This window comes from Eschscholzia californica, unplaced genomic scaffold (genome assembly GCF_041429995.1).
Source record: "Eschscholzia californica isolate CP2 unplaced genomic scaffold, dmEscCali1.0.p SCAF_4, whole genome shotgun sequence".
NCBI classification, from domain to species: domain Eukaryota; kingdom Viridiplantae; phylum Streptophyta; class Magnoliopsida; order Ranunculales; family Papaveraceae; genus Eschscholzia; species Eschscholzia californica.
In genome coordinates, this window is record NW_028238461.1 from 55,757,166 (window position 1) to 55,780,794 (window position 23,629).

Below are 23,629 nucleotides of genomic sequence, written 5' to 3' on the forward strand. Positions count from 1 at the left end.
AAAATATTTCTTTCTACAAAATCATTATTTTTTTTCAAAATCATTATTTTTTTCAAAAATCATATTTTTTCTAAAGACTTTTAAAAATACTCAAATAATAGTAAATCATAGGATTCTTAGTTGTCAAACAAGTCAAAAAATATTACTAGGATTCATGAATCCGTGGAATCATGAATCCAAGGACTCATGAATCCGCGGATTCATGATTCCGCCATCCAAACACACCATAAGTGTTTAATTTGGACCCTTAACATTATCCTTTTTTTTCTTTTTAGGTTGTGTTTGATACACGATTTTCTCTGGAAAAGTAGAAATATTTACTCAATTTTTTATATTTTCTTGTGTTTGGTAACCTATTAAGAGAAAATGAGATTACATGTCACGTGACCTATTTTTTCTCTTTTTTCTCCAAAATAGGAGAAAGTTGTGACCCCTCTCCAACTAAAGAAAAAATTTCCTAATTGACCAAAATGTAAAGACTTCTCTTTACTCTCTTTCTCTCTCTATGAGTCTATGTGCACTCTTTCCATCTCTCTCTATCAAGCTGTACTCTTCCTCGCTCAGCCTTATTTTTTTTAAGATTGTTCTCTACAATCTTCATCATCACCTTTCTCTTCCTAAGAAAAACAATGGAATCAAACGCATGGCTCAGAAACAAATGCCCAGATTTAAAGCTTCATCTTCAGATATATAAAAGGATACTATGGTTTCCTTTTTTTTTTAAAAGACTATGATTTCCTCACTAACACAAGAACTCAGTTCTTAATCAAGCATTCCAAGCTTTATGTTTGAGTGAAAAATCTAATTCTTTTTTGTCAGTGTGAGTCTTCAAATTGCCATCAAAATCCATAATATTTTTTTTTTCACTACCTAAATCTGATTCACAAGAAATAGAAAGAGGTATTTGACTAGTTCATTTGTTCTTGTTGTTGCTATTCTTATATATAGTGATCACTATCTAAAGATTGATAATCTCCATTATTAGTCAAATCTTTCAGGAAGAAGAGTAATGGTTATACAGAATGTGACATTTATAGATTAACTTCTTTGAAAGAGATTAAAGTAGGCGGCTTAATGTGCTTGAGAGACATATGTATATAGGATTTCATGTTTATATCTCATAGGAGACCTTTTTTAATTCTCAAAGTATAGACGATATTATTTATTTGAGTGTTCAAAAATTTTTTATTAGGAAATCAAACATTACAAAATGCAAAAATTATGAAATAATAAATTCTTTTTCTATACCAGCCAAACAATAAAAAATTGAAAAACTGGAAAATTAGAATTATTTCCCTTGATGAATCAAACATGGGAAAATATGAAAAGTTTCTATGAAGAAAATGTTTCTTAGGGTAAACGTTTCTCAGAGTAAATTTTTCTCTGTTTTTTTTCTTTTCTCCGAATTACTATCAAACACAACCTTAAAGATTTATCTGCACATAGACTTATGATAAAATTTAAGTTTTCCAACAAGGTATGAGTATTACAAAAAGAATAGGGTATAACAGAACATAACCCGTACCCCCGTCTGATCTGATTTGATATCATCAGACATTCAGACAGGCGGCTTGAAGGTCAAAAAAACGTTTGAGATAAACTCACTAGCTAGTCGAGTAGAATTTAGTGTCATCTAAAGTCGTTTGACCACTTCAATTACACAACTAACGGATGAAAGAAAGATGATACTACTCAATAGTAACTGGCTACTTGTAAAGTGGGTGAATAAAACTCCGATCACGGACTGGTATTTTCGCTCACGTGTTCGGCGGTCCAGTTAGAAGACTCACGCCAAGTCTCAAGGGCTAAGTCCACCCACCTTAATAAACACCTCTAAATTTAAGGGAAATTACAGAATAACCTACAGATTTAGAGAACTGAAAAATACGTATTTGACCCTAGTGGTGAGATTAAAGTACGTAAGTATTTTGTAAATAATTTTTTATTTTATTTCAGTTAAACGAGGGAGAAACAAAGATATAAAAATACTCGAGATACTCTTTTCTACTTTTCTTCTCTTCTTTCTCTCTCTATCTCTAAAATTCCGGTTTTGTTTGGTGTTACCATCTGAAGATCGATTTTCATGGCATTGACTGACCACACCGGCGTGTAAATCACCTTAGGGAAGCTATAATTTATGAGGTGGATTTGGTAATTACTAATTTATATTTTTAATTTCTATCTATTCTTCTCTCTCTCTGTCTCTGATATCTGTAGAGTAAATTTTGAGATCGGGTGGATTTTATTGAGATTTTGGGTCGTTTATGCTGGAGTTAGTGATCAATCCTGACGACCCACAATTTTATCATTCTGAATTTAGACGAAATTTAAGAGCTTTGGATAATTTTCTAATTTATTTCAGATTTTTGGGTGGTATTATCTTCTTCTTCTTAAGATCTCTTTCTTTGCTTGTTCACCAACAAGTGGAAAATAGCTGGTGTTTATTTTCAGGAGATCTGAGAATTAAATTTAGTCCATTAAGTGTGATTTCTTAAGATTTTGACATGAAACTTCGACAAGAAGGAAAAACCCAAGGTTTTTTCTGTATTTTCTATGCATCTCAGCTGGTTCTGATTGGGATTTAAGCAAATCAGTTTAGTTTTGGAAGGGGGTAGAAGCAATGGGAATTCAGGTAGGATGAGATTTACCAACAACTCACCTAGAAAGGCTGATTTTGTTGAGGTAGAAGATAAGAGATTGAGAAAGGGAAAGGAAGAAGAAGAAAAAAAGATTGAATTTTTGCAGATCCTTAGAGTATAAACGCATGCAGGAGATGGACTTCAACAGATTGATGATGATGCAGGAAGAAGAGGTTAGGGTTCAGGGTACTTGGATTCCAGGAACACCAGCAAAACCTACCCCAATAAGACCACAACCAATCTCTAATGACAGACAAGTGAGTCAACCAGGTTTGCCATATTGGGTTAACTCCGTCGGAAATCCGACTGAGTTTTACCAAGAGATTCCTCAGACTGTTACTTCTACTGGAGTAATGAATTCAAGTTTTAATTCAATGGGTTATGTGAATCAAAATAGAGGAAATGGTAATACCTTGCAAACAGGAATGGTTGGGAGCGATAAGGGGCCTGACAACATTGTTGATTGTTTGAGTAGCACAATCTCGGATTGGAGTGATATCGGTTTTGCAGAACTCTTGGCTCTCAGTGAAACGGCTTCCGGTGCTGCAGCTGTTCTAACAAGCACAGGGAGTAATCATGCAGCAAGTAATCCGAGATTTCCAGTTTCCAGTTCCCAAATTAATGGTAACCTGCAAAGACCAAATCCACCTGTTACAAACCAATTTTTTTCGACAAACCAGAACGTGTTGAATAATAGTAATTACTCCCATCATATACCTCAAACTCAAAGTAAGTTGCGAAACTCTTGCTTTTTTTTTGTGCTTTGATTATGAAGAATTTATATTGAACTGAAATCTTTTAGTTCTGCACCACTTCAGTACTTCATTATCCTGAAATAGAAATGATTTCTAATATGAAATGGGAAAAATTTATGCAGTAAGCAGTCCAATGCCGAATTCTCAAATTAACAATAACCTGCAAGGATCAAATCCGCCGATTAGGAACCAATATTTTTCAAGCAACCCATATTTGGTGAATAATAGCAACTACCCGCATCTTATACATCAGTGTAAGTGACAAAACTACTGCTTTTTATTTCTCATTTGTATGAAAAGCTTCCATTTCCAAGTAATATGATCTTTATGCTAGAATGAAGAAATTGTAAATTATCGCTCAACTGAAATACTTTAGCTGCACGAATCAGTTATCTCTTGTCAAATAAATAAGATCATCTCTTGTTTAGTGAAAGCAGCAATTCTAACGGAGTGAATAATATAATGCAGCGAGAAGTCAAACAATTCCAATTTCCAGTTCCCAAATTAATGGTAGACCGCAAGCATCAAATCAGCCGGTCACGAATCAAAGAGTTTCAAGCAACCCAAACGTAGTGAATAATAACCTCTTGAATCATATACATCAGTGTAAGTGACAAAACTCTTGCTCTTTTATTCAGACATTTGTTAGTGGATTAATGTTTTGACTGAAATGATTGAGAATTACCACTCGACTGGACTTTTGGTTGTGCGTAGTTGTAACCCGTCCGAAATGTCATTATCCTGAATAAATAAGATCATCTTTCAATATTAGCAGCAGGTCCGCAGAGAGGAAATAATGCGGCAAGCGGTCAAAGAATTTTGATTTCAAATTCTCAAATTAAGAGCAGCCCGCAAGGATCAAATCTCCCAGTTCATAATCAGAATATTTCAAGTAGCCCAAGCATGGCGAATAGCAGCAACTACTCGCAGCATATGCACCAGTGTAAGTGATGACATAACTTCGTCTAATTGTTTCCAAATAATTTCATACTGATGTTGGATGGAATAGGTCACAAATTACCACCTCAACTGAAGTTGTTTTGATTCTAGTAATTATTTTCTATACTTACCTGAATAAATAAGATCATATTCTGTTCACTTTGTAACACTAAATGCCAATTGTACTTCAATTCTACAGATGGATTTCCTGTCTCTTCTAATCCCATGTTCGACCTTAATTCTTCTCCAAGAAGATTTGCCGATGCAGTCTCAAATGGTACTATATCTTTTCAATGTTCGCCTGTAACACCAGCTCGTGATAAGAAAGCACAAAACCATAATGCTGAAATAATTATTCGTGAAGAAGGATCGGACTCAGTAAAGAACAAAGAGCAGAATGCAGTTAATCAATCAATGGAAAATGGTACTGAACTCCCACACGGAAACTCAATAATACAGTCTATGGACTCATCATCGGTTGATGTCTCTACAATGTTAAAAGAAAATCAAAACCACAATGAGACAAAAGAACCCACTATGGAGCAGAATAAGACACCACAGCAGAAGCCTAAACGAAAAAAAATCAGACCCAGAGTTGTGATAGAAGGCAAAAAACCAAGAAAGACTCCATACTCCTACACCAAGCAGCCTCATACAAAAGAAAATCAGCCCGCAAAAAGGAAGTATGTAAGGAAAAATGCTGTTAAAACCTCAGAAACTCCCTCTGCCAATGTCACAAAGGAGATCAACACTGATCAGGTTGTCGAGAAATCATGCAAAAAGGTTTTGTTTAACTTGGACGAAGATACAATAGATGTTAGTGGTAGCAACAATACGGATTACCAGGAGGGGCTACTGAATAGCATTGTAGACAGCTCTCCGAGCAGGTTGACCTTCAATGGAAGATCAGAACCCCAAGCCCGAGAAATATGCACTGGAATTAAGAGTACTCCAGCAACCAAATCAGTCGTGCAGATGGACCAGATAGAAGAAATTGTGGTAGAAAATTCACCAGTAGGACTTCCATTTGATCTCAATTGTTCCTCATTTAAGACTCTTGATGATATCATCTCATTGCCTGATAGGCCTGCTCCCACCACCCTACCTCCCACAAGGAAAGAACGACCAACGGAAAATTTGAATATCCTTACCAATAACAAAAACATCTTGGCAAAGACAGGCTCAGCAGTCTATCAAACTGAATCTGATAATGGTAACTATGGAAACGCTGTACGATTCAGATCGCCTACCAATACTGGACTAGTAAGCCAAAACAATTCAGAGTATGTAGCAGCAAGCGAACAAGCAAGGGGTTCAAAGCGAGGGTTCTTCAATGCAGTGGATGAGACGAGCCTCTCAATGAATTTTATTATGAAGCATTGGAACATTTTGCACGCCAATCATCAAAAGTTTCAGGGAAATCAGTACCAGCTAAGCAGCAGCAGTGTTGAGCTACAAAACCCAGAAGCTATCAAGAAAAGGAGGACAGATATAGATCAAATGGCAGTCAATTCTAGTACTCCTGTTGAACACTTTCTGGAAGGTGCAAGAGAAGCAATGGCGTGCAAAGCTAATAATATGAGAGCCAACCATTTTGCATCACTTGTCAAAAACAGAGGGTTGTCCCCTCAATTGGGAAATATCATTGGTGCAAAAGAAAGACAGAGTGGGGTGATAAATTCTGAGCCCAATGTACACCCACATGTTCTTGAAAACCAACAAAGCTGCAGATTGCAGAGTACTTTTGCAGGACTGACTTCACAGAACCAAAAACCTATTTGGGTGACCCGTGATGAGCTTCAACGTTCTCAAACATCAATGAGCTGTGTTCAGAAAGAAATAATAACTAAAAACATGTCAAACGGACCTTCACAGATCTCTGATTTGACCTCCCGTAGTACAACGTCCAATTGCAACTCAATGCCAAAAACTCCTTTGAAAGTGCCACCAACAGCTGGTGCTAGACTAAGAGTCGAGAATATTCCCCGGCAGCGAGACTGCACAAAAGACCTGACACTTCTAGATAACCAGGTTAAGAAGACAAGGAAAAGGCGGAATACCCTCAGTTCTGGGAATTCAGTCTCCCAGTCCAGTATAAACAATGAGAACCTGCATAAAAATGGAACTCTTGTGTATAAAGATCACCAAGCAAGTGCAAAATCAAGAGGTAATTCCTGTTTGCAGTGTGCTACTTTTGTTTTCTTTCTCGGGTTAATATGTTGTTTTCTTAATCATTTCCTTCATTACTAACAATAGAAACTCCTCAGGGAATTCTGTTGCAGGTCCCTTGGAATTACCATGGCAATTTAAGTTTTCCATAGATGACATCATACACAAATTAGACCATCTAAGTATCAACGATGAAAGGAAAAATCTGTCGATGGCAGAGAAAAGTGCATTGGTTCCATTTAGGGGAGAGGCCCAAATGGTTCCTTACGAGGGGATGTTCAATCCTATCAAGAAACGGCAGTTACGGCCTAAAGTCAACCTTGACCCGGAAACGGATAGAGTCTGGAAGCTTCTTATGGGTATTGACAGCAGTGATGGTGTTGAAGGAACTAATCAAGATAAAGAAAAATGGTGGGAAGAAGAAAGAAAAGTTTTTCGTGGAAGGGCAGACTCATTCATTGCTCGCATGCATCTCATTCAAGGTACCAAACTAGTCCTACATATTTGCTTCATAATATCTTCCAATTATATGACGTTAACAATGTCCAAGTAATGGAAGGTGTTGCTTCAGGTAGAATCAAATTGAAAAAATAGGTGTCTTCATTGACCTTAATATTTGGGATAATCCTAACGAACAAAATGCATGCAGTGCACATTGCTGCATTCTGTCAGTGTTCTGGTTCATGTGAATGAATAAGTGAAAGTAGCTCTTTGCCGCTGAGCTGATCACAACTTCATACCATAGTTATGTAGAAAAACTAATTTAAATACACACCTAACCAAGTCCGGAGTTAGTGAAAACAAGTTGAACTGCTAATTCCATTTATAATGAATATCTAGTAATAAAGAATAATACCTTGCAGGAGATAGACGCTTCACAAAGTGGAAAGGATCCGTCGTGGATTCAGTAGTTGGTGTCTTTCTTACTCAGAATGTCTCTGACCATCTCTCTAGGTAAGCCTCAAGTTTGAATAGCATATTTGTTTTTGTTAGAGGGGGTTTGTCTTGTAGTAATGATATAACAAAAAGAATACGATTCTGACAGACTTGTTCTTTTTTGCAGTTCTGCCTTCATGTCCCTTGTGGCGCGATTCCCACACAAATCAGCAAACAACAGTCGGACATGCCACAAAGAACAACTAGCTGTATTGATCGAAGAGCCAGATGGGTGCGTACCAGATTCGGATGCAAATATCAATTGGCATGAAAATGTGTCAAAAAAACAAGTGTGCAACCAAGATTTTATCAGCATATGTGAAGTGGACTTAGAAGAGAGGGAGAAAGAACACAGCAATGAATCATTTGGAAGCAACTTAGGTGGTTCCTTAGCAGATATTTCAAAAGGAAGCCAAATAAATTTTTCAGAAGGAACGGAATTGTACCAGCAATCACTAGAAACTGGAACAGAGACCTCGACCCCAGGTACAAGGTGTGAGACTTTGGTAGAAGTAGAGGAGAGGATAACACTGGATGGCATTGTTTCATCACAACAGTCAACTGTCTCGTCTCAAAATTCAGTGGAGTTGTCCAAACCTGAACAAGCCGAAGGGTGCATAACTGCAAGGACAAAGTACACAAGTTCGTTAGGAGAGGATGGGAGAGTTTTGGAAGATGTAGTTTCATCTCAAAACTACGTAAATACTTCAAGCCATGGCCTAGATGAAAGGATCAGGCAGTGCTCGCATTTCAACTCAGAAACAAATCACTCACCTAAGTGTACATCGAACAGTTCAAGTAATCCTACTTTTGCAGAGCTGCTGCAAATGGGAGGTAAACCTACATCACAAGAATATTGTAGTCATGGAAGTGGTAACTTCTCAATATATCTGAATTCCAAAAGTGGTCATAAACAATCAGAATGCATGGAAGGGGAAAAGAAAAGAGTAACCACAAATGGAGCAGATGGATGGAAAAACTCATTTCCAATCTACTCCTCAAATTCTGATTTTCCCCTTACAGATTTGTGCAACACCCATTCCAGTAGTTACTTGTTGCATCTTGCCCCAGATTCAGGAGTACAGGAAGTGAACTGCCCAGAGATATCAGGAGCAAAAAGTGGGTTTTCTTTGCCTTCAAATACTTCCGACATCACGTCAATAAAAGATTTGAACCCAATAGGCCAAAGGGTTATCCAAACTGTGGAAACTGTAAAACCTCACGAGTCATCAACAAACACTGCGACTGCATCCATGGCTAGCACATACCTGCCATCAAACAAGTATCTAGAACACTCCATACTAAATCCAGCCAAAGAAGCACTCCTAAAACACCAGGGTTCCAGCAACAATTTTCTAAGAGCTCAGGAAGAGAAGGTCCAACATCAATGTGCTTTAGTCACCGAACCTAAAGACCTTGTTGGCACACAAGCTGGAACTGGCAGTAGACCGCACCAAGTTCATGCTCAGAAGATCTCTAGTGCAGAAACAATAAATGCTGCAAAAGCCAAGGGAAAGGCCGAGAAAGAAAAAAAGGAATTTGACTGGGATAGCTTGCGCAGAGATGCATATCAGAAAGGTTTTAAAGGAGAACGAAATAACAGTACAATGGACTCACTGGACTGGGAAGCAGTTAGATCTGCAGATGTTAGTGAACTTGCCAAAGCAATAAAAGAACGAGGAATGAATAACATGCTTGCAGAGAGAATTAAGGTGAGGAATGGCATCTCTAATGAGCCAACAACTGAAAGAAGTTAATTCTTTAGCACCACAGATTGATAAAAACCTTTTATTTATGCAACTCCTGTTGAAGCTGAACATTATGGCTTGGTTTACAGGCTTTCCTCGACAGACTTGTAAAAGACCATGGAAGTATAGACCTTGAGTGGTTGAGGGATGTCCCCCCTGACAAAGCAAAGTAAGTTAACAAATTTATATAATTATTCATAAGCATGACTTAAAGATTGAAGCGCCCCCACTCTAGGTTTGTAGCTAGTGCATGTATTTCAGCATACAGTATACTTTCATTTTGGTCCTGAAATCTAATGTGTTTTGCTACTTGCAGGGAATACTTGTTAAGCATAAGAGGGTTGGGACTAAAAAGTGTTGAGTGTATTCGGCTTTTGACACTTCATCACCTTGCTTTCCCAGTAAGATTTGTATTGGAAATTGAATAAGAAATACATGTTGGAAGATTCAAAACTAACAACCTTCATCTGTTTGAATTTGGAATAGGTTGACACAAATGTCGGGCGTATTGCTATCAGACTAGGATGGGTACCACTCCAACCATTGCCTGAGTCCCTTCAGCTGCATCTATTAGAAATGTCAGTAATCTACATTGAAATACCAAAAAAAAAAAACAATATGATTTTCTCCCCTGAAACATGCTAACCTTGTATTCCTGCATAGGTATCCAATGCTGGACACAGTTCAGAAATATCTTTGGCCACGGCTCTGCAAACTTGACCAACGGACATTGTAAACAATTACTTCCTTTTAGAGTTACATATTAGTGATAACTGCCTTCAACTCTGTATATTCTAATACGTACAAATTTAGTTTTCTAAATATATTTTTGCGTTGTTTATCATCATGGAACAACAGGTATGAGCTGCATTATCAGTTGATAACATTCGGAAAGGTGTGTACTGGACTAACTAAGACTGTAAAATTGTTATCTTACAATCATGTGTTGATCATTAATGTTGGCTAAATTGAATCTGCTTGCATGGAGCTCCCTGCAGGTTTTCTGTACAAAGAGCAAGCCAAATTGCAATGCCTGTCCAATGAGAGCAGAATGTAAACACTTCGCAAGTGCATTTGCAAGGTCTACTTCTCATTCCTAAAATTGCAACTTGTTACTATCATTAATTTGTTAGATGAACACTGAAATCACAAATCAACAAAAACAGCAATATGCAGACACTATTTCTGGATTTAATTAATAAGAACCCCATTAGAAAGATTCACGAATGTAATCACTTCAAAAAGTCTTCCATGTAGACTGCTATAGATAATTGAGAAACCTGTAGAATGTCACTTGGGAAAACTTATGTAGCTAAACTCTGCAGGGGAATCGAATGGAAGTTTATACACCTTTCCTTAGCAAAAGCTGCAAAACAAGCAATTTTGTTCACAAACTGAAATTATAATTTTTTGATGTAGTGCAAGGCTTGCGCTGCCGGGACCAGAGGAAAAAGGTATTGTGACTTCATCAGTTCCTGTTACAGGCAATCAAAATCCAGCCATGGGTGCCAACCCAATGCCATTTCCTTTACTAGAAGAAGGTCTGCTGTGGGACGCAAGATTGCGAAAGAATGACTGCGAACCAATTATTGAAGAGCCAATGTCACCTGAGAATGAATATACAGAAATACCAGAGAGTGATATAGAGGATGCTTACTATGAGTGCCCCAATGAAATTCCCTCAATCGACCTCAACATTGAAGAATTCACGTTGAACTTACAAAATTACATGGAAGAAAACAAGATTGAACTCCAAGAGGGAGATGTCTCCAAAGCTCTAGTTGCATTGACTCCACAAGCTGCTTCGATCCCAATAACCAAGCTGAAGAATGTGAACCGACTTAGAACAGAACACCAAGTGTAAGTGCAATGTTAAAACCATCTTCTAGCAATTAGGGTTTAAATTGTACTGTGAGGCACCCAATGCATAAAGATATTCTATATGGGGTGGCTTAAACATTAGTAAGTTGAGTTAGGAGCATTATTTAGCGAGTAGTCAGGGGCATGCTAGGTTTGAGCATTAGCCAAATATAGCCAGCTATGGGTCAAAATGATGAGTTTGAGCATGTGAAACCGACTTTGAAGTCATACATACTGCCAGCGTACTTCGCCTAAGAGAGAAACGACAGATAGGTCCATGTGTTCACAAGAACAATGTAAAATGGTTTTCGGAAACAAGTTTCTCTAATCATATGACTTTGAAATGATCCAATATAAAGTTCTTGTCTAGGGTTACTTCAAAGCAATGTTGGTTAGCTAGAAATGCCTCAAGACTATGACACAGAAAGACCTGTACTGAAAGTGCAGCAGAATGTAATGAAATGATTTATATAAGCAAGGCATATAACAAATTTTCAAGGAACTGAAATTTTAGCCAAACCATGATGGCCTTATGCTAACAAATTATTCCCCCTGACTGCAGCTATGAACTTCCAGATTCACACCCTCTACTGAAAGAGGTAAGTTATTCTTGTAACCATTACTGTCATAAAGTATTTTGTCATTTGTCCCTATAGGCACCCCTTATATGGTTTTGATTACAGGTGCCAAGACGAGAACCCGATGATCATTGTTCGTACCTTCTTGCAATATGGACACCAGGTAAGCACATAATAATACAATTCTCTTATGGTCCAATTGTACCAAACCAAACGAACACGATTCTTCGCATTTCAAACATGATAACAATAAAAGATTGGGCTGTTAAGCTGGCATATTTCTAATTTCTTGGTCGTTTGGAGCTGGAGGTTGTTTACCGTACGGCTGATAATGAGTTATCCGAATGGGTTATGAATCATCACTAATTAGTCAATGGTAAATATCAGGTGAAACCGCAGAATCTACACAACCGCCTGAAATTTGTCGTGGTTCTCAAGTAGCAGGCTACCTATGCAATGAGAAGACATGCTTTTCATGTAACAGTGTACGTGAGGCAAACTCTCAAATTGTCAGAGGAACGCTTCTGGTGAGTAATACAAACATTGACTCTGTTGCGACCCGAGATATATTTATTAGCAATCTCGCTTTCATATGTTGATTGACATGCACGCTATGAGCAGATACCTTGCAGAACAGCAATGAGAGGGAGCTTTCCATTGAATGGGACATACTTTCAAGTGAACGAGGTAAATTATATAATCCTCTTATTCAGTTCTTTCTATTCATCCCTATCAAATTTTAGTGTCAAGCAACTGAATATATTATATCCATACAGGTGTTCGCTGACCATGAGTCTAGTCTTAATCCAATAGCTGTTCCAAGGGCCTCAATATGGAATCTGCCAAGACGAACTGTTCTATTTGGAACCTCTGTACCATCAATATTCAAAGGTACCGAAATGGAGACAGATGATTTGTAACTTTACCAAAGAAATCAAGACAACTGACTGACTGTAAAACGTTTTTTTGTTGTTTCTAGGTCAAACAACACAGGAAATTCAAAGCTGCTTCTGGAAAGGTATGAAACTAAATCAACAGATCATCTTGTTGTTGGTATGTCAATTATATATTATATGATAAGTTAACAATTGACAAAAGAATACTGGTTGCAGGTTATGTTTGTGTGAGGGGATTTGACCAGAAATCTAGGGCACCACGTCCTCTAATGGCTAGATTACATTTTCCAGCAAGCAGAGTGGTTAGGAATAAGACAAGTACAGGCAATCAATAGATCATAACTCAGAGATGAAAATTGCGAGACAGCACAAAGTTCCTTGCCAGAATCTGTTTGTTTGTAGAACAGATTCTTGACAAACAGAACATAAATTGGTAAATCCTTTAACAAGAAATGCACAGTTGCCTCAGATGCTAGTTAATACAACAGGATACAATTGTAAATCCCCACAAGAATGGGATTGTAGACTGTAAATGAATTTACATCATGATGATTATTTGTTACATGCTCGATATCGAGCCATTCTTCTATAAAGTAGCTGGGGCTAAAATAGAAAAGGAAATTACATTGACGAGGAAGTACTGGCTATTTTTCTATTTTAATTTATTAATCCATCACTCGGGAATTTTAACTGGGTTACTGATACAACTACTGTATATGACATCACATGTAGCTCAATTTGATTACCACCAACTATTAATAGGCTAACTAAACCTGAATATAACCACCTCTTAATGGTCCTATCATAGCTTTACCTTGTGAAACCAACAAATTGTGGATAAATTCCCATACCAAATACTACATGGCAACAAAGAAATCAGTCAAAAGAACTATAGACCCCCTATACAAAATCGTAAACCCTAAAACGTCTCAGTTCTTCGAATTTTGCTTTCTTTTGCCTAGAAACAGTAAGCAAACAATTACCTCCCTCACTAGTTTGCAAAGTAAATTGCAATTCATATGTTTGTGTTTCTAATATCACAAACCTATTCTTGAGTACCAGTAACAGTTATAATTGACCATAACAAGAAACATCAATACTAGAAATTTGACAGAATTGAACATCTAGAAAGTTATCAAGCAAACATACAATCATCTCTTGGATCTCGTTAAAATACTAAGAAAAATATGTGAAGAAATTGGTCTAGACAAGCTAAGGACTGACTATTTTCCGGTACTAGCGAAAGGTGCTGATCTTAATATAAATCAAAAAATCATTCAATGAATCGATCAAGAAACAGTTATAGTCAGGTGCGAAATCAAGAAAACAAATATGACCATCATCATCACCAGAACTAGCAACGACTGCAAAAACAGAGTAATCCTTATGGAAGTAAACGAATCTTACCAGAAGAAGCATCAGCCGAAGTGTTTGATCAGCGTATCTGCTTAAACAATTGGACAGCTCTTAGATATTATCGAACTGTATCTGCTTGAGCATCACTTGAACTTGAGTAAACATCGATCTAACTATCCGGTTACCAAATTACATACAGAAAAAGTGATGGATCTGCAATAAAAAAGAAACAGTTAAATGCGGAAAAGCAATCGGCACTAGTCCTAAACAAAAACTCTTGATAATCAAGATACCTAGAGTTGGGGTTTCAGAAACCGGAATGTTTCAGAGAATGGAGGAATGACACACCTGAAGGTGAAGGTTGAAGACGACTGTTCGAGAAATAGAAGAAATGCTTTGTTCCTTACCATTATCTGGATCAGATAAAAGCAGATCTGAAGTGATCGATCCACCAACTAGAAGTTGAAGTCGAATATATTTTCGGGTTTTGATTTTGGATGTCGGGGGAAAATTTGCCGCCTTTTCATCTTTCCCTCCATTTATTTCCTTTTTGGGCTCTAATTTTGAAATTGAAGTATCACGTGCCCGCCAGATCCGCAATCTCATTTTATTTCGCGCACCAACTACGCTACGGGTCTCATCCAAAAAAAACTATGCTACGGTCACGCGACTGGAGCTCCGGATATTTATTTTTTGGATTCCTTGGCTTAATTTTTTTGGTTCAGGCGCAGCATGGACTAGTCTCAGTCCGAGCACATACTTGGTCTGTTTCATCTGCGAGGGCGCTAAGAACTGTGGCAGAGAAAAAATAAAAAAGGAGTCACCTATGGACGCCCTTTTTGTTTCTTATGTATGTTAAATATTCACCATATATAATCTGATGTAAAATCATTTTCGGAAGTTTTGATGTGATTCTTAGCAAATAATCCGGAGTTCTACGCATAAATGAATGCTACTATATATATTCAGATGGAGCTAAATTGCAAGGTTAAGTTATGCCCCAATTTTGTATTCATTGTTTAGTTTAATGAAGTAAAAAATTTGACAAAAAAATACTAACGTTTTACAGTCGATATCGTAAAATAAACGAGGTATTCTATAGAAAACTAACATATGGATGTCGTTTATCCTAGTGGTATCTATTTCATTTACAAATGATTTTAAATATTGGTTGAAAGAAAACTTACTTGTCATCTGATACTAATCGTATAATAAAATATCTGTTCACCTTCACGAGAAGAACATATGCACAAGACTCCTAGGTTGTAGATCTTTAGAACGTTAAATATCTATTGTCCCGTACTTAATTGTTGTTGTCGTTGTTTTTCATCCGCGACAATACTAAGTTTGTGTGAAAATAATTCTTACTTGCTCTGCAACAGATCTCTTGTAACAAACAACCTCTGTTATCATCCCATATGCATGTAACTCGTAACCCCAATTGGATGAAGCGGAACAAGAACATAAGTTTAGTATTGCCTTTCAATCAATATGCATTAGTATTGCAAAACTATGGCTTTAATATCAACGATATTTTTTACGTATCTACAACATTCATACATAGCAAGTACTACATAAGCATTCCATCGCTAGACAGATTCGTGAATCACATGATCGCGATTACTCATTCTAAAAACGTTAATTGCGAGATACGCGCCGGTCACACCATACACTTTACTGCATTGCCAGCTTCGCAGATATTGAGTTATGATTATACACATTGTTCTTTTTTTCAATAGGCGCGATGTAACGACTTTTACGACGCAGTATAATTAAGATTTCATCGTATACAGAAGATTTGACAACATCAATTTATTTATTAAATTAATGTTATTGATACCGTATACGTCTTTTTCGGGATACTAAACAAATTTCAGAACAAGATGTCTCCTATTAGAAATCATATTCACATGAAAGAGCATCCTCGTGTATCAACTTGTACACTGCAAATACCTCCACAACTTCACTATATAGATGGGTTAGAATCGAGCATAATCTTGTAAGGTGGATAAAATCATCCCTACCATTAACTATTATCCTATTCTACACATTATTTACCACATCGGGTAAGATTAGATCCTCTAATTTCTAATACTAACAAACGAGTATGTCTAATAACTTATTCACACTACGGTCCCTATGAGTAAGAAATTGTTTACTTTTTATACAAGAATTCAGTGCATTTGGTTTTATCGACCCAAAATCGTTTGTTCGCGCAACGCAAAAATTCATTTCCCGTTTCCGGACTAAAGATTTTTCCCTCCATTTCTCAGTCCGCACTTCACCGTAGTTCATCGGCATCGCCATCGGAATCAACCAAGCAACAGAGTCTTCTCCATGGCTATAGAGAAAGGTACATTCGAAACCCTAATCCCTTCTCAGTTCATATCCTTTACTTTTCCTAACCCTAATTTAACCAAAACCCTGGCTCTTTACGGACCTTTCCTGAGAATCGCAGTTCTCGATTCGCACTTACAGACCTCCGATCCACCTCAAATTGCGGCGATGTTAGTTCCCAAAGATCGTGAGAACGATTGGGTTTTCAACACCAAATCTGGACATGCCCAACTTCTCTTAAGCTCACCCGGGATTTCTCGATTAATCCTCGTCGGGAATCTCTCTCACGACGAAGATGATTTTCCGGTGATTTATAACCGTCCGGTTATCAATGTCACCGAGTATATGATGAAATTTGAGGAGAGTTTAGTTCCTCTACTCACTGCTTTATCACCAAAAATGGGTTTCATTAATGGGTTTAACGAAATACCTTTCTTAACTTATGAAGATAGCCTGATTTCTTGCTTAATGGTTGAGAAATGTATTGGTTCTTCTGCGGGTGAAATGCTAGTTGAAGATATTGAGATAGAGAATTTAGATGAATTGGATGGAACTCCGGTTAGAGAGTTTCGTAGGAGATTAAGGTTTAAACGAATGCCAAATTTAGTTCAAACTCAAATACGAATTATTCCAGATACAATCAATATGGGTTCGGTTGATTTTAGGATTGAAGAAATGAAGTTTCGGCCTGATACTAGTTGTTTGGTTCATCCTTACCTTCCTCCCATGGTAGCAAGCTTGTCTTTGATTGCTGGGTACCTTGAACAACAAATTAATTCTAGTTCGAATCCACGTATTCTATGTGTTGGAATTGGTGGTGGAGCTCTGCTTACATTCTTGAATAGTCATTTCGGGTTTGAAGTATTTGGGGTGGAGAATGACGAGATAGTTGTTAAGGTTGCAAAGAGCTACTTTGGGTTGGTTGAAAGTGAATTTCTTCGTATTATTGTTGGAGATGGTATAGATGTTATAAAAGCATTTGGAATGCCGAAAGGGATCGATGTAAACATGGGTTCAAATGGATATTTGGATTCAAAGGTTGTTTGTGGTAAAGATGATTGTAAGTTTGATGTCATAATGGTGGATTTAGATTCTAGTGATGTTATTATTGGTTCAAGTGCTCCACCATTGGAGTTTGTTCAACACTCAGTACTTTTAGCTGCTAAAATGGCTCTATGTAGTAATGGTATTCTTGCGATGAATGTCATTCCCACTAACAGGTCTTTCTACGAGATGTTGATTTGTGAACTACAAAAGGTATTCTCGGAGTTGTATGAAATAAATGTGGGGAACGAGGAAAATTACGTTCTGATTGCTAGTGTTACACCTATTCAGTCTGTTTATGATGACATTGAGAATTCTATTCTGAAGAAGTTGAAGTCGGCCAGTTTGGAGCAGTACATGGTATGCATGAGAAAACTTTGACAGTTTATCTGTGAATGTCAATTTCATAACCTGGACGAATGTTTGGACTTCAGCACGAGGCTATTCAGAAGAAAGGTTTTGAGCTTCATGAACGATTTTCAAGATTTGGTTCTCAGATCTAAAGGTGGCTAAAGGTATGAACAAGTGAACTTATCACTGCCGCAGTACTCTTCTAGTTGTCGGATTACAGTTTTCTTGTTATGTGCGAAAGGGAGAACCCGGTTTCCAGCAGACTAGACGGAACTGAGTCAACTGACTAGGAAGAACAAAACATTTGCTATCTGCTACGACCGAATCGTTTCATGGGTTCAAAATTGTTATATTTCGTGCCATATGTCTACTCCTACGAGAAAATACTAGCAAAGCGTAACTTGGTTCCTCAAGCTATCTCCAAGGAAGAAACCAACTCATGATCGAATTGAGGTAATATGTACTTTCTGTGAGTTTGTATCATACTTATGATTCATACTGTTATTTTTTTTTTTCGTTCTGGTCGGTTAAGCGGAACTTCCAAAGTATCACTTGATGAATTTTACCACACTGATGAAATATACAAGCAGATGATAAGATTATAGAGCATTTTATCCGAGTTTACCTTGCATTTGTTCGTTCTTAACCTCAGGATGCTGTCAAGTAAAATTGCTGTCTACTGTTATACGACAGCTTAGCTTTAGGTTCTTTTACATAGCCGTCTTGTGGGATGTTTCAGTTTATTTTATGCTGGTATGAGTCCTGTTATGCTTCTCCTCATCAAGCCTACTTTAAGCCAATCACTCTCTCAACGAGACTAATAGGTCACCCGTGAATCTTCACGTATACTTATGCTACTACAAAGATCTTCTTAGTTAGAAAGTATACTATTTTTCGGAAATAGTAAGATTTGAACCCTAGTCTCCCCAATGGAAAGATACACACCCAACTAAAGTAGGCTTCACAAATTATACATGTACTCGCTCAAAATTCCTTTTACCATGGGAGAAATATCTGCGGTGTTATTTGTCAAATTGTAATCGAGCCATTTGACATTAGTGTGTTTTTTAATTAGTGTTGTTGGGGTCATCCTTAATGTCGACGGTTTTTATAAGCTTTAATGGAACATGTTGTTAGAAATGTTATATGTTCAGGAAGCTTGGACTAGTTGTAGCAGACTGGTCACCACCATGCACGCTTCTCTGAGGTAAATTAGTTTTGTCAAAACTACTTAATAGTTCAGATTCGATCTTCTAGCTCTCTGTTCTAGTTTTTTAGTTCCATCTTTTAGATGTCCAAACTCTTAGGCAGTCTGGGTATCTGATAAAAACTGGTAACAGGGACATGGCGACAATTTCACTTAGAAGCATCATATTTCAAGTGGAGGTGATATAGTTAGTATTATTGCCTTTTGAATTCTCAGAAAAACCGAGGCCATGTTACTACATTTGCTTAAAATGAAGCATTTTTCTGTTTTGTAAACTTACATTGTGTTAAGTTTGTGGCCATCCAACTCAAAACCAATTGGCCATGAGTGGAGAGGACCTATTCTTTATATTCTTGGTTGCTAGTTACCCATTCTCCGATGTGGGACTATTCTCACACGCCCCCTCACGTGTGGCGTTCTTTGAGCCTAACACGTGTGTTTTTTTTTTCTTTACGGGTGACGTGGAGCACGTGTGGCTTTTAAGCCTATCACGTGTGGGCCTAGCTCTGATACCATGTTAAGTTTGTGGCCATCCAACTCAAAACCAATTGGCCATGAGTGGAGAGGACCTATTCTTTATATTCTTGGTTGCTAGTTACCCATTCTCCGATGTGGGACTATTCTCAATTGTTAGATGTATAAAAGGTGTAAATCAGGTGTGATTATAATAAATGATTAGTGAGGGAGTTAGTTACTGTTAAGTGTTTGTTAGGCGTTAGTTAACGGTGAGTTAGCTAACGATAATGACATTTTCTCAGTTTATGCATTCTCCCACAACAACTCATTTGCAACTTCTTAAGCGAGTCTTGCGATACTTAAAAGGTACTTTGGGTTCGGGTATTATGCTTTCTAAAACAGATTTAACTCAACTCAAGGCTTATTCAGATTCGGATTGGGCTGGGTGTCCTGATTCTAGGCGTTCAACCACTGGTATCTGTGTATTTTTGGGTTCCAACTTACTGGTTTGGATCTCTAAGAAGCAGCCCACTGTGGCGCGTTCTTCTACTGAAGCCGAGTACAAGGCTTTGGCTATGGCAGCTAGTGAGGTGTTGTGGGTCTCCTATCTGCTTCATGAGTTGGGGGTTTCGATTTCTTTACCCTCTTCTCTGTTCTGTGATAATTTGAGTGCTAAACATTTAGCCAATAATCCAGTCTTTCATGCTAGAACGAAGCACATCGAGATAGATTACCATTTCGTGCGTGATCTGGTTTCTAATGGTACTCTTCTTCCTCAATATATTTCGACTGCTCACCAACTAGCTGATATATTCACTAAAGGTCTCTCTCTTTCTCAGTTCAACTTTCTTCGAGACAAACTCATGCTTGTTCGGCGTTCGTTTGAGGGGGAGTATAAGAGTAAAGCTCAATTGTTAGATGTATAAAAGGTGTAAATCAGGTGTGATTATAATAAATGATTAGTGAGGGAGTTAGTTACTGTTAAGTGTTTGTTAGGCGTTAGTTAACGGTGAGTTAGCTAACGATAATGACATTTTCTCTTTCTAAGATTTCTCTTTATAAACCAAGAGAATCTGACTTTGTAAACATTGAAAATCATATTGAATAATATCACACTCTGATTTCCTTTACATTGAATATAACAATTTTACTTGGATACTCAGTTTTCTTACATTATTGTCAAAATATCACTTCCCAAAAATTTGATGTAATCCATGGTGATTCTTCATTAGTGCAAAGATTGTAAATAAGAACAGAATGTTCCAAACTATGGATGGAACGTAACAGACCATTAACAGGTCCGACAGGGCGCTTTCCTTCCCATGTATCATGTATGTGGAATTTTTTCACTAATTCAGTAGTACTCCCGTTGAACAAATCTAGTATGAGGAAAGTACTTCCTCGTTGTTGTTCAAACATAGAATGGGTGATAGAATGGATGAGGATCTTTTTATTCGATTTATTATTATACGTTAAAAGGATCACACAGACTGAGGTGCTGTTTTTTTTTTATTCATGTCTGAATCTGAATTGTCTGGATTTGAACTGGCTGAATCTGAATTGGCTTAACTATTTTAGAAATAAGATGTTTGTTTTTTAAATCTGAATTGGGAAGTCTGAATTAAAATTTTGTCAGTTATACCCTATTTGATATTTTTACCAAAAAAAACAATTAATTCACAAAACCCTAAAACTCTCTTGAAACCCAAACTCTCGTAAAATCAAAACTCCTACCGCCCCCTTCCCTTCCTCTCTCTAGCACCATTGCCCATAACTCCAATCTCACTTTTCTGCTATTTCCCCTCTTTACTTTCTCTCTCTAACACCATTAACCAGAACACCAAGCTGAGTTTTCTCCCATTTTCTCTCTCGCTCTTAACCTAATAATGGCGATGCTAGTAGCTTTAAGAACAGTTGTTGTAGTTGTTGTAGTTGTTCTGCTTTACTTGAACAATTTTACGGATGGTTTCTTCTGATGGATCTTCGTCCCACAGATCGACAAAGGTTCAGTCTCTCTCTCTCTAACAGATCCGGCGAGGGTTCGTCTCTCCCTTTCCTCAGCCTCTCTAATCAAAGATCGGTCATGTGGTGGTGCGATATGGTGTGGTTTGTCATGTGGTGGTGCGATTTGGTGTGGTCTGTCATGTGGTGGTGCGATTTGGTTTTAGGTGGTGGTGCGATTTGGTTTTAGGTGGTGGTGCGATTTGGTGTGGTCTGTCATGTGGTGGTGCGAGTTGGTTTTCGGTGGTGGCATGGTCTGTCGTGTGGTGGTGGTGGTGCGATTTGGTGGGGTCTGTCATGTGGTGGTGCGAGTTGGTTTTCGGTGGTGCGAGTTGGTTTTCGGTGGTGGCATGGTCTGTCGTGTGGTGGTGGTGGTGGTGGTGGTGGTGGAGAAGGGAGAGGACAAGGAAGAAGATGGATATAGTTCTGTATTTTAGAATTAAACAGGGGTATATATGTCTTTCGTAACTTTTCAGATGTTGGATTTTATTCAGACTTGTTTTGAAGTCTGAAAAGAATGGACCATTATTCGGCCGATTCAGACATATAATCCATTCAGACGAAATTTCAGATTTACCTAAATGTTAAAAACAAACATTCGAAATCTGAATTGGATTCCAATTCAGATTTCAGATCTGAAAAATAAAAAAACAAACAACACCTAAGACTAGACTCAACTAAGCTTTATTATTATATGTTGAAACGATCACACAGACTAGACTCAACTATAACAAAAGTCCTTACTTCCTAAAAACATGAAGAGTCGAAAACAAACCCAAAAAAAAACAAACACTAATTACTATACTAGTATTAGACCATCCTTCAGTGTCAACCACGGGTGTTGGTGGACTGGTGGTGATCATCTGGTCGTGGACTGGTAATTGGGCTCCAACAGGATAAATGCTTTCTTCAAGAACGAACATGAAATACTTCTTAGATTTTTTTTGTAGCTGAGGCAAACTACCATATTCACTAAGCTTCTTCTTCTATATGTCGTAAAAATAAATACAAGGAAATTTCCCCCAGTCAAATAGTATGTTACTTGTAATCATAAACAAATCTTTTCCTGGAATTGATCTAATAGTACGAATCTCATCTTTTCGGAAACAAAAAGGCAATTCAATCATCTCCCAAATCCACTTATAATTATTCTCACCTTCCTCGTCCTGATCAATATAAGTCCACACCCTCATGTTTGTCACCTTCTTTTGATCATTACAACCCCTCCTCTCCATTATTGCTAATTGTCCATCAACTTCTATTACAAATTCGCGATTGAACCTATATCTTATACCGTTTGGGGGTATTATCAATCTAAATTTCTCTTTTCCAACATCAAATACTAATATGTCCTCCAACCATTTCTCCCTGGTCTTAGAGTTTAATATCAACCAATATATAGAACCATTCAAGTAAATTGGATTTACCTGGCTAAAGTTTTTAACCGGTAGTACTAGTTTTGTCGTTCTCCAAGTATTTTCACCAACTGTCAATACCTCACATATTACCTCTTGCCGGGGGTATACGTAATAATATTTTATCGGCCAAATTAATAATACTTTATGTTCTTGGGTAACAGGGTCAAAACCAAATCCACTTAGAGGACAAATAAGACCCCTACAATTATTTTTCGAAAAATTTGATGTAATCCATGGTGATTCTTCCTTAGTGCAGAGATTGTAAATAAGAACAAAACCTTCCAATCTATTGACGAAACATAACATACCATTAACAGGTCCATGTATGCGCTTTCGCACACATGTACGCGGAATTGTTTTCACATCTTCAATACTCCTCTTGAACAAATCTAGTATGAGAAATCCAGATCCTTCCGCGAAATATTGGATAAGTATCTTTTGATTTGATTTTGATCGATAACTGTGTAACGAGAAAAATTATTTGTTTTTTTTGAATCAGGGATAACCAACTCTTACTTACACACTTGAACCGCAAAAGTGACTTGGCCGGAAGTCTACTCAGTATGTCCACCATTATTCCATCAATAGCATAAACTCCATGAAGGTTTGAAACATCCGCGGTGGTGGTGGTGGTGGTGGGAACAGAATTGTCACTATGGTTTCTCATTGTAGTATAAACAAGCTTGTTTCCTTGTGTAATTTCTTTCTTGTTCCCTCGGTTTACCCTCTCCTCAATAAAATAAATATATAACAGTAATCCTCCTAGTTAGGTTAATTTGTAGGTAACTTAATCAACAATTCAGTTGCCTAAATTTAAGAATCTTTGTTTAAACTTCCCTTAAAAACCCGTCCAAAATAGCAAGATTATTTTATTTAGCAGATTTTGGTAAAAAAGAAAAGATTTCTATAATAACTGCTTCAGATTGGGGGGAAACAAAC

General features: G+C 37.5%; 2 protein-coding genes and 2 long non-coding RNA genes across 10 annotated transcripts; 2 read left to right on the forward strand and 2 right to left on the reverse strand.

Annotated features, from left to right (window-relative positions):
- Positions 1-1,424: 1,424 nt before the first annotated feature.
- Positions 1,425-14,457, reverse strand: LOC147546495 (uncharacterized). Its single transcript, XR_015239801.1, has 9 exons — positions 14,225-14,457; positions 13,928-14,089; positions 10,908-11,008; positions 8,213-10,793; positions 7,359-8,059; positions 4,465-6,442; positions 3,555-4,135; positions 3,357-3,469; positions 1,425-3,268 (listed from the first exon to the last, which is right to left on the reverse strand). It is a non-coding gene; the product is annotated as an uncharacterized LOC147546495 (long non-coding RNA).
- On the forward strand, positions 1,945-13,147 carry LOC147546496 (protein ROS1A-like). Of its 6 annotated transcripts, none has more exons than XM_086673722.1 (22): positions 1,945-3,368; positions 3,517-3,648; positions 3,863-4,000; positions 4,170-4,337; positions 4,533-6,500; positions 6,616-6,984; positions 7,366-7,456; positions 7,566-9,150; positions 9,276-9,355; positions 9,503-9,587; positions 9,673-9,764; positions 9,850-9,918; positions 10,045-10,081; positions 10,185-10,267; positions 10,606-11,046; positions 11,609-11,645; positions 11,730-11,787; positions 12,012-12,151; positions 12,246-12,311; positions 12,401-12,515; positions 12,604-12,642; positions 12,737-13,147. In XM_086673722.1, the coding sequence occupies exons 1-22, from the start codon at positions 2,765-2,767 to the stop codon at positions 12,853-12,855; spliced, it is 6,516 nt and encodes a 2,171-aa protein (XP_086529848.1). In that variant the 5' UTR covers positions 1,945-2,764; the 3' UTR covers positions 12,856-13,147. The 6 variants fall into 6 exon arrangements, with proteins under 6 accessions (XP_086529848.1, XP_086529843.1, XP_086529846.1 ...); XM_086673717.1 differs by having other exon boundaries at positions 2,765-3,368; positions 4,167-4,337; positions 6,601-6,984; XM_086673720.1 differs by having other exon boundaries at positions 2,765-3,368; positions 4,167-4,337.
- A 1,610-nt stretch (positions 14,458-16,067) lies between the features above and the next one.
- On the forward strand, positions 16,068-23,535 carry LOC147546497 (S-adenosyl-L-methionine-dependent methyltransferases superfamily protein). Of its 2 annotated transcripts, XR_015239800.1 has the most exons (3): positions 17,945-18,061; positions 18,763-18,815; positions 18,949-19,092. XR_015239800.1 is itself a non-coding variant. In XM_086673724.1 (2 exons), the coding sequence occupies exon 1, from the start codon at positions 16,214-16,216 to the stop codon at positions 17,636-17,638; it is 1,425 nt and encodes a 474-aa protein (XP_086529850.1). In that variant the 5' UTR covers positions 16,068-16,213; the 3' UTR covers positions 17,639-18,061; positions 23,190-23,535. The 2 variants fall into 2 exon arrangements, 1 of the variants encoding a protein (XP_086529850.1); XM_086673724.1 differs by lacking the exons at positions 18,763-18,815; positions 18,949-19,092 and adding an exon at positions 23,190-23,535 and having other exon boundaries at positions 16,068-18,061.
- On the reverse strand, positions 16,126-19,105 carry LOC147546498 (uncharacterized). Its single transcript, XR_015239802.1, has 3 exons — positions 18,969-19,105; positions 16,644-18,394; positions 16,126-16,586 (listed from the first exon to the last, which is right to left on the reverse strand). It is a non-coding gene; the product is annotated as an uncharacterized LOC147546498 (long non-coding RNA).
- Positions 23,536-23,629: the final 94 nt, after the last annotated feature.

Excerpts from the sequence above, each read along its gene's own strand:
- LOC147546496 (XM_086673717.1), top strand. The coding sequence starts at position 2,765 with ATGCAGGAGATGGACTTCAACAGATTGATGATGATGCAGGAAGAAGAG. Across the intron at positions 4,001-4,166 it reads CTTGAATCATATACATCAGT|CAGCAGGTCCGCAGAGAGGA; the intron begins GTAAGTGACAAA and ends TTTCAATATTAG. Across the intron at positions 7,457-7,565 it reads GTCTCTGACCATCTCTCTAG|TTCTGCCTTCATGTCCCTTG; the intron begins GTAAGCCTCAAG and ends TCTTTTTTGCAG.
- LOC147546497 (XM_086673724.1), top strand. The coding sequence starts at position 16,214 with ATGGCTATAGAGAAAGGTACATTCGAAACCCTAATCCCTTCTCAGTTC.